Source organism: Triticum urartu, chromosome 2 (assembly GCF_003073215.2).
Source record: "Triticum urartu cultivar G1812 chromosome 2, Tu2.1, whole genome shotgun sequence".
NCBI classification, from domain to species: Eukaryota; Viridiplantae; Streptophyta; class Magnoliopsida; order Poales; family Poaceae; genus Triticum; species Triticum urartu.
Genome location: NC_053023.1, coordinates 131842139 through 131852803, shown reverse-complemented (window position 1 = coordinate 131852803; position 10665 = coordinate 131842139). Strand labels below are relative to the sequence as shown.

The 10665-nt window shown below is 47.5% G+C and overlaps 1 protein-coding gene across 2 annotated transcripts; it reads right to left on the bottom strand.

Moving 5' to 3' along the window:
- Window positions 1-3265: 3265 nt before the first annotated feature.
- On the bottom strand, window positions 3266-9153 carry LOC125536347 (acidic leucine-rich nuclear phosphoprotein 32-related protein 1). 2 transcript variants are annotated; one of them, XR_007295009.1, is made up of 3 exons: window positions 7842-9153; window positions 6325-6677; window positions 3266-3835 (listed from the first exon to the last, which is right to left on the bottom strand). XR_007295009.1 is itself a non-coding variant. In XM_048699545.1 (2 exons), exons 1-2 carry the CDS (start codon window positions 9018-9020, stop codon window positions 6417-6419), a joined length of 1440 nt encoding a protein of 479 aa, XP_048555502.1. In that variant the 5' UTR covers window positions 9021-9153; the 3' UTR covers window positions 6137-6416. The 2 variants fall into 2 exon arrangements, 1 of the variants encoding a protein (XP_048555502.1); XM_048699545.1 differs by lacking the exon at window positions 3266-3835 and having other exon boundaries at window positions 6137-6677.
- Between the last annotated feature and the right edge of the window lie 1512 nt (window positions 9154-10665).

The following is a 10665-nucleotide window of genomic DNA, read 5'->3' as shown; positions in this document are numbered from 1 at the left end:
CTTCTTCTCTCCTTCCTTCTTCTCCTACTAGGACTAGGAAAGGGGGGAACCTACTCCTACTAGGAGTAGGATTCCCCCCTTGGGCGCGCCCCTTGTGGTTGGACCTCCTCCCCTCCTTTATATACGAGGAGGGGGCACCCCATAGACACACAAGTTGATCTTTAGCCGTGTGCGGTGCCCCCTCCACAGTTTTCCACCTCGGTCATATCATAGTGCTTAGGCGAAGCCTTGCGTCGGTAACTCCATCATCACCGTCACCACGCCATCGTGCTGATGAAACACTCCCTCGGCCTCAACTAGATCAAGAGTTTGAGGGACTTCACCAAGCTGAACGTGTGCAGATAGCGGAGGTGCCGTGCGTTCAGTACTTGATCGGTTGGATCACGAAGACGTTCAACTACATCAACCGTGTTAATAAACGCTTCTGCTTTCGGTTTATGAGGGTACATAGACACACTCTCCCCTGCTCGTTGTTATGCTTCTCCTAGATAGATCTTGCGTGATCGTAGGAAAATTTTAAAATACTACGTTCCCCAACAAACATCTCTTTCATTGTTTCTTTTTTTCTCTCCCCCCTCCCCCAAATTGATATGGCATGCTTCCCAACACTATTGGCTGAGGTGCCAATCGTAACTTTCCTATTTCTAGAAAAGATTTTTTCCAAATTATCATAGTAATCCAATTCCAACTCTGCATCAGAGTGGTCATCCCCCGAACATAAATCCTCTAACATAGCATCTCCAATGTCAATAGGACTTGGAGAGCTTTTTGTTCTTTCCTCCTCTTCTTGGTTTTTAATGTTTTGGAGATATAAATTTCTTCTAGCCTGTTCCATATTGGAAATCAGCTCTAGGTTTTGATTAACTAAGTCAATGGTACATCCTAATTCAACACACACATTTTTTACCATCTTAAATAAATAAACTCTTTCATCAGAAACGGTTGAAGACTTACCATAATTGTCCTTGTCAGCAGCTCTTTCCTTGGCCAAATCTTCAATCCTAGCATCTTTTTTGTCCAAGTTCATGTCACTTCTTCTGGTAGGCACATCTTTGTCCTTGTCGTTGTCCTCTTTAGCAGTAATGCCCAATTTGGACCCCAGAGACTCCACTGAATCCTAGCTGGCATTGTAATCCACAGTTTCAGTGTAGTTGTCTTCTATCAGTGGATCCTGTGGGATATCTTTATTATAATCATTTTTCTTTCACAGGTCCTCCCCAGTCAATTCTTTTTATCCCACAACTCAATCTTCTCCATACATATGTCTATCAGCTCTTGTTGTTTCTTGATCATGTCCACCATTTTGTTTTTCTCTTCCTCCTAGGAATTATGTTTTTTTTCTCCTCTACTGCCCTCCAGGCTTTCTATCTGCATTTATTTTCTTTCATTTCTTGCAAATTTTGTAGGACTTTACCAAATCAGTTTCTACTTTTTTCTCATTCCAACCTCAGCCAGATATTCCTTCTGAATATTTAAAATTTCATCATTCTTTTTCTTCATTTCCTCAAATTGCTTGAGCCCTACACTACTCAGGGAAATGTTTTCCTTGCTTCCCTCAGCATCTACTCCACCAATTTTGATTTTCTTTCTCATATCATCTGAGTCTGCATCCTTGTCTGTCTCAATGTCTTCATGTTTTCTTTTATCTTCATACCAGCCCTGCTCTATCACCCTTTCTAGTTCCAAAGTCACTCTGTATATCATGAGATCCTTATCAGTCACTTTAGTGTGCTTGGGGATTTTTTTCAAAGTCTATCACCCCCACCTTGGCTCTTCTTTTTTCCTGCAGAATTATTGTCATGTCAATCTCCAGCACTGGACCAATTGTAGCAGCCACCTCACAAGTACCAAAGAAGTGTTTGAAGCATTCAGGCACTTCCCATATCTTCACCCACACAGTGTGTAGCTTCCCTATGGCTTGAGTGTCATAAGTCCAACTGTCTACATTGATGACAGCTTTTGTCCCCAGGAGGTTAAAATTCCCAAATTTGTCAAGTTCAATCAGTCTGCTTTTGTTTGGAAATCTCATAAGATAAGCTCTATCTCCATGTTTTTTGCATCTCCATTGCCAATCCCACTTGAACATATAGTTAAATCCTTCCAAAAACTGAGTTTCATTAATTTCTCCAGAAGCAATAGTGATGATTGCCATTGGATTGATTTGCTCACTGCTCATAACTTCCTTAGAGTTCTGTATCAGCAACACTCCCAACCCTCTAGCTGCATATCCTACAAACTTGGGAAGTGGTTTTATCTGCTTGAACCAGTTACAATCCTCTGTAATGTGAGAATTTTTTTCACAGATAATGCAGTTTGGGAGTTTGCATTCCCTAGTCAGGCGTCTGAAATCTTTGCATTTGTTGCACATCATCCTAAAATTAGCTCCATTCTTATTCTGATCAGGCCCCTCTCTGTGTGCATACTTGGCAGCACCTCCCCAGTTGTTCTGATTCTGTCTAAATCCTGCTCCAGCTTCAATCTCTCCCCCATTGTTGTTGTCTCTGTTGTGTATAGGGTTTCCTTTCTCAATATCACCCTCAGAGTCTTTCTTTCCTTCTGTTTGATTTCCATTTCCAGCAGCAACACCTGCCCCCTATTGTGCCATCTGAGCAAGGAGCGCACCAAACCATTGTTGCTGCTGGAGCAGCTCAAGAGAGGGGTTGACAGCATGAATAGGATCTTTACCTTTGCCCTCAGGTCCAGCTCGACCAACCTCTTGTTTGCTCCCCTCTCTCTCTTTGTCTTCAACAACTTCTTTTGTCTCTAATCTCGACCTCTCTCCTCCATCTCCCTGGTAATTGGAGGTACCAGGAGTGAATCTAGATCCAAAGCCCTCCAGGCTCCTCTTATGTTGTTGGAAATTCCCTTTGAATTTGTCTACTTCCTCTTTCTTTCTGTACTGGAAACCCTCTCTCCCCCCCACGGTTGAATCTTCCTCCACCCCGATTTCCTCCAAAACCCATGTTCAGCTTATCTTCTTCTTCTGTTTCTGGTGGCGGCGGGGGGGAGGGGAAAACCTAAATCCTCGAGGGGATCGCACTCTCCTCCCAACAGGAGGATAGGCTCGTCATTTATACTGGTGAAGCTTTTAGAAAGCGTATTCACCAAAGGCATTTCTCTTCCTTTCCATTTTAGAAAGCGTATTCACCAAAGGCATTTCTCTTCCTTTCCATTTTTGCCCCCGCTTTTCCTCCTCATCGATCTCTTCCCTCATATCAGAATGTTTATTCCCTAAATTGCCCAAACCAACCTCGATTTCCATTTCATCAATATAAGTTGCCTCATTAGACCAGAAATCTGAAATTTGGGCATATTGTTTCTTACTCATCTTATCGATGATTTCCCTACCAAGCCGGTGTGATCACAATCTCTCCCCCTCTAGCATAAACAGAGTCAGACCCAGTTCTATTGTCAATTTTGCCCCATCATTGGCAGCTCATCGCCAGTGATATGCTAATGATCATATTCCTAATTCTGAAGATACTTACGATAACAAGTACCACTGGTTGCGGTGGTGGCGCCAGGGAAGGCAACGACGAGCGGCAGTCGCTTCACGAAGAGCGGCGGGGTGGAGCACTTGCACCTCGCCGCCGCATGCCGACCCGTGAGCGCCGGGCTCGTGAGCCTCGGCGAGTGCAGAGCCCGGGTCGCCATGGGAACGAGTCTGTCGCGCGGCCGATCGACGCCTTACGGTGGATGGGTTGTTGCTGTCCACTGGTTTGGTTGGGTGGCGCTGCACCGCCGCTCTATCTGCACCCCGATGGAGAAGAGACCGGTGCAGCATGGTTGCCCGCCTGAGCCAGCCGTTTCCTCGTCTGCTGGTGTGGTTTGCAACCTGCGACATACGTGAGCCACCTGATTAAAAACGATGCTTCAGATCAACCCATGCGACAAAAATGGGGCATCGAGTGCCTGACAAGAATTGGCTCATTTGGAGAAGAAAAAAAGACCACGGATCGTTTTTTTGAGAATGGATCATTTCATTTTATTAACGTTCTAGTGGATCATTTATCTGTAGTAGAATATCCAGTGTGCCAGTGCACAGACTCAATACTCGTGTACGCTGTTGAGCCGACATGAGCACAAACTCAATACTCAATAATTGGCACGTGGACCCACATTTTATGTGATATGAGCTGATCATGTCAAAGTTTAAAGTCTTCTCGAACATTTGTTTTTTATAAAGGAAAATGGTGTCCTAAATTCTTAAAAATCCTCATTCGCCGCATCACGAAGATGTGTGCAACTTCAATAAAATGCCGGTGCCACCTTTTCATAGACATTAGACCGACTTTAGACGAAAATGTTTAATTGACTTCTGAAAAAAATAATGTGCTCTCAGTGAACGGCAACAAAAAAATTGATGCAGTTGCGGACGAGATGCCCGGAGGACGTAGCTGCCCATGACCCCGCACCCCGGACCCGGCCAAACTAGGGTGCTTGTTTTTTTGGAGTGAAACCGGCCAAACTACTCTTCTTTTTTTTAGAAACACCGGCCAAACTACTCTTGACTTCCCAAGACCCCAACGTGCTGCAGCCTCTAGGCCCGGTCCACATACGCAAAATGACATCCGCCCGCAACTCGGTGGGCCGAAGGCCCGCTCCACGCCGCAGCTCAAGACAGGCAACGGCACGCTACCGCTTTCCATTCCGTGCCGTCCGATCCTGCAGCTCCCCACCACGAACGACCACACGGCTCACGGGCATCGCGTGCTCGCCTGCCTGTCCTGGCTGTCCCCTCCTTCCTTATCGTGGCCGTTGCGCGCAGGGATCTGTAGACACGGACCACACAGTCAGAAGGGCCTAGAAACACGGTGGGCCACAAGACGCAGCGGCACAACGCGGTATGGACCGAGTCCACCGCGGCGCAGAGCGCGGGGCAAGGCATGCTGCTGGCCCAAGTTAATTACTCCCAATAGTAATAACCATTAATCAACCATTATTACTATCCACATATAGAATTTCCAGCTACCTTGAACCTGATCCGTCCACTCGCGTACAGCTTTCAGTCCAGACGGGCCCGCTGATTACTCCAGCAGGAAGAAAATATGCGCTCTAGTTAACCTAACCCAGCACCGTTCGGCGGCGGCGCATATAAGATCTCCAGAGCGAAACGCCAACCAGCAAAACGCACACGGCAGACGCACCGTGAGCGACTGACATGCAGGACCAGCACGCAGCGTGGACCCAGCAACCGCAGAGGGAGGCGTGCCGTTCTTCTCCTCCCATTTTAATTTCAGCGCAGCGCAGAGACGCGTCAAACTCGGGGAGCCGGATATTCAATACGGATGGGCCAGAGAGCACTCAGGGCAGGGGCAGGGGCAGGGGCGTAAAATCCCCATCGGCCAGAAAAAAGGAGCAGGGTCGCCCTAGAAACGGGAAGCATCCAAGGATGGCATCCGCCCAAATCCGCTGGGATCTTCTCTCCTCCTCGAGCCGCTCACCGACAGCGCGCTCCACCCGCGCCTCACGCCACGGCGCGCCAGGCCATCACGGCTCGCGCCACCACCGGTCGCGTTACCCCACCCACCACTCGCGCTGCGCGGCGCAACTTGCCAAAAAAGAAAAGCGAAAGGCAGCAGCTGTACTCCGCCATCGCATCGCATCGCATCCTCACCCACCCACCCACCGCGGCCTCCTCCTTTTACTCTCAACGAAAAATCACGGCCCCCCGAGGCCAAAGCTAGTCACGGAAGAGGACCCACCTGGCAGAGGGGCGCAGCTCGGGCCTCGTGGTAGACCGGCAAGGAGCACACCGCCGTGAACCAGAGACACAGCAGCGCAAGGCAAAGCCTCAGTAGCCAAAAATTGCTAAATAACTCCAGAGCCCATTTGCTATAGGAGGGAGGAGCCATCGCTGCAACCACAGCCATTTCACCTATCTCAAAGCAGGTAGCGCCCGCGCAGAGCCGCCGGCAGCCGGCAGGCAGAGCCAGCGGCCAGTCATCATCAGTAAGAAGCACACAGCACAGACAGACAGTTCAACCAGGGCAAAGTATAAGATTTTCAAATGCAGGCAACGGCTACTAGGGGGCATTTCAAAGGGGGGCAGTTCCCGGGCTTTCTCTTGGAGGGAAACCTGACAATACTGACAATGCAACAGGAATTTCAAAGGAAGGAGGGAAAACCCCTGGGGTGTTGTAACTACCATTTCAAATTATGGAGGGAAAACTCAGCAAGGGTGCAGGCAAAGAGGGAAGCTGGTTCACTGACTACAACTCCATTTTCCCTCCTAAAATCTGCTGTTTAAAAAGGAGGGTGAAGCCCTCCCCAAACCAAAGTCTTTACAAGAAAAACGGCTAAGGAAAACAGGGGGAAACCCACCATTTCTGTTCTGCTGCTGCTGCTGCTGCTCCTGATTACTTCTTTCTACCTGAGAAGAAGGGGTGAGGAAGGGGATGATCCATGTACAATGGTCACTGGTGCTTGAACGGCCGGTCTTCAGTATCATCATCCTCATCGTCGCTGCCACTGCCTGATGGGTCATCATCCCTCTTCCGCTTGATACCCTGCGAGGACGACGGCTGGTCTGTGCCACCCTCGTCGTCATCATCATCGACCTCGTCTCTGTCTTCATCGACATCATCAGGGTCAGCAATATCAAAGTCCTCTGGACTTCCAACAGCCACGGCTTGGGGCGTCACAATTGGTTGAACAAGATATTCTGTGTCTTCATCCTGAGCAAATGAAAAACCAACAGGCTTAAACAATGCTTAAGTTCATGACATGCTAAAGGTAACTAATCTTCTAGCAGACAAAATCAGTTAATTGGTAACTAAATCGACAGCATAACCAGAACAAAACAAATAAACAATATGTTGAGATATAAATCTGAAGATAACAGCATAACATGAATTGAGTGGTAAAAGAAACAAATTAGCATATAACCTTGCAAAAGAGTACATGATTAATACTAATAAAATAACAGAAAATATACCACCAAGATAATGGCCATTACCAAAGCTAATTTTCAAGGAAAAATTGTAGAAGAAACAAATATGAGGAGAATTCCATCTTACTAAACATGCATCAGGTGACACATCTGTCTAAGCCCACAAATAAATACATGATGTACTAGAAGCACTAAAATGTCAAGAACTAAGCCAGATATGATGTACATGTAGATGGATATGATATTAGGTCCTAGGAACATAGGGAACGACATGCTTAACTGATGTATCCAAATCTTTGATTATTCCCAAATTGTAACAAATATATTAGAAGCACAAGCTAGACAGTCACTAATTTTAACATTCGAATATGTAAAGTTTTAGGTCAACAACATCAGGAACTAAATCTACTTCCAGAAAGATGAAGAAATCAGAATCCCCAAGCTTTTAAAACTACAAGATCTGTCATAATCATTTTGACACACTCCTGGTCATTTTGAGGGTACAGAGCTTTCAAATCACATAATATGTTAACAAACATGTTTAAGCAATATCTTGGGAGCATGATTGCCTTAAATCTCCATATGAGCAAATTTCGTTAAAACAACTTTTCCACAGTATACTTTATACACAAGGTGTTCACCTAACCTACCACAAAAAGAAACAAGATTACGAGTGGGGATCTGACAATGAAGTACTCTACTTTGGTAGTCCCAAAACTATGTGTTGCCCACATAATCAGCAAACTTAACAAGGACACATAACTAATGCATGAAAGCTAAATATCATAACTGAAAAACTAGCCACAGTTCAAATATACCTGCAATATAGTTGGGTGGTCAATAGTTATCTTGCTAAACAATATGACTAGAACAATCACCCACAAACTGAACATGCAGAAATTGCAATAAGGTAAAGCACTTCAAAGGCTAGCGGGAAATTGTTTTATACCTCATCATCAGCATCGTCATCATCGTTGTCCTCCTCATAAACCCTACTATCCTCCAATCTTTCCTCATCTTCCTCTCCGATCTCACCATTCTCATCCTCATCATCACCTTCACCTTGCTCATGTCCATCAATCTCTTCTCCAACACCCCCCACCACCATAGCAACCCTTCCACTACTCTCTGGCTCAGCCTCCTCACCATCACCATCATCCTCAACCTCCTCCTCATCATCATCATCATCCTCATCGATGCCATCCTCCTCATCATCACTACTGGGCACGTCAAGTACCTCAACAACAGTGTCATCTTCATCACCCTCCTCATCGATCTCCTCTCCCAAATCATCCTCCTCCTCATACTCTTCGTCTGCATCATCGTCGTCATCATCCACGTCTTCATCATCCTCATCAGGGGCTACCCCAACCGCTGCAACCCTGAACCCGTTGGCCCTGTGGTGGTGCTCGGCTTCCCCATTGGGCACGACCTCGTCGGCCTCGCTCTCATCCTCATCCACATCGATCACCCCATTCACCTCCACCGGGCGCGGTGCCACGCTACCTCGCGAGTGCGAGGCGCCCCCGTTTGCCACCTCGCCGCTTCCAGGATCCTCGTCATCGTCGTCCTCATCATCATCTTCTTCCTCGCCATCACCTTCGCCGTCCCCATCGTCGTCGTCGTCGTCCGACTCCGGGCGCTCGTTCTCGTCGGCGTCCATCTTGTCGAGGTACTTGAGAGTCCGGATCAACCCGAACACCCTGGATCTGTAGTCCTTGACCCGCGTGACGGGGCACTCGTAGAGGTCGAGCGAGACGAGGCGGAGGCGGGCGAGCGGCGCGAGGTCGTCCACATCTTGGATGCGATTGTTGCTGAGGTCGAGGTCGCGCAGCGAACCGAGCCCCGCCTCGACGAGGTGCTCGAGGCCGCCGGCGATGCGGTTGTCGGAGAGCGTCAGGCGCGTGAGGTTCCGCAGGCGGGGGAACCCCGCGAGCGACGCGACCCCGACGCCCGCGATCGAGAGGTGCTCCAGGCTCTGGTGGCGCTCCAGTATCTCCGGCGCCGGCAAGCGCCCGTGTATGCACTTGACGGCGCCGTCGAGGGTCAGGCTCCTCGCCGGCGACGAGCTCCCCTCGCCGGCGGTGTGGAGCGCCGCCTCCACCGCCCTCTCCCACGCCTCGTCCATCTCTCTATCTCTCTCCCCTCCCCTTCCCGAAATCAAATAAATAAAAAAATCGGGGGTGTTTTGGTTGGGGAGGCTATTTGAAATACAGTGATTTATACGTGGGAGGGGTGTTTACCTCGCCATTGGAGGAAGAAGGGGGCGGCTCACGCGTCGCGCTGTGGACTCGGCGTAGGGACGGCGGGCGGGGCTTATATGGGCGGCCAATGGGAGCGCTCGGATCGCGGGGCGCGGATCGCTGACGTGGCGCCATCCCAGGGGCGTGTGCTTCCTTTGAGAGGAGCGGGGGAGCGGAGAGGCGTGGTGGGCTTGGCTGATGCGGAGAGCATCTTTTTCAGGTTTTCCAAAATCGTTTTCTCTTAAGGGCGAGATATTATTGGTTAATTATGCACGCGGTGCCGTGTGGCTACCTTTGGCTCTATGTGGGTAGGTCGCTGACAGGTTGGGAGTAGACGTGTGGGTCCGCGGTTGAAGTCTATGGGCGTTGTTCGGCTTTGGGTTAGCGGGTACAGGCCGTCTGATTGAGAGGTGGCGGTTGCGGGCCGTCGGATCGGGTGGGAGTTCGCGTATTGGTTTCGTGGTGCCTACCCTTGCCCGATTGTAGAGGACTGCCAGTGGGGCCGGAGGCGGCTCGGGTTGGCACGCGTTTGATTTGGACTCACCCTGTGCGTTCGGTTTATTCGGTTTACATGATTCGGTTTTTCGATTTATACAGCATTAATACTTCAGTAAATACGGTTTAAAATTAAAATACGATTCGGTTTCAGTATATACCAAATTATTTCGGTATAGTTTTGATATATATCATAATAACCAAAGTTGACGCGAATTTGAAAATGATGTAATAATAATTTGCAAATTTATGACTCAAAACACATACTGTTTAACACAAATAGTATATAACCATATATATATAAGTATATGCATGCATCCATGCAAATATATATATAAGTATATGCATGCATTGATTCATCTATTGATAGTTATGGACGTGCTTAGCATTTTAAAAAGAGAAAAATGACTATATTACAAGAAAAAATTACGTGCTTAGTAGTGAATTTGACTCATGTATAAGAAAAATGACAACTTGTATGGTTTTTCATCACAAGAAATATAAAATTATTTTTTATTTCGGTTTATTCGGTTAACCGTTCGGTTTTTCGGTATATACCATAAAAACCAAAGTTCAAATCGGTATGAAAAGTTCATACCATACCGAAACCAGAAACCATAAAAACCATAAATTTAGTTCGGTTCAGTTTATTTTCAGTATGGTTTTTCGGTTCGGTTTTCAAATGCACAAAGTGAATTTGGACCGTGTTGTTTGCCACGAGACGGTCAGGAATGCTGCGATACTTGGTTCCATTTACGCAGTTTTTTCTTAACACAATACACACGTGCTCATATACATACGCATATACCCACATTATGAACGCACGCATGCACATTCTATCTCTGTAAGCACCTTTGAACGTCTCCTTTCACTGAATGCGCATAGCCGAAAATCCTGAAATAAATCCAAAAATAAATGCGAGCACCAGGACTTAAACCATTGTGGGCTGGGGATATCACAATCCCTCTAGCCATCCAACCACAGGTTGATTCCGTTTACGCAGTTGAGGCTTAAAATCTGGTTTGAGTAACAGCA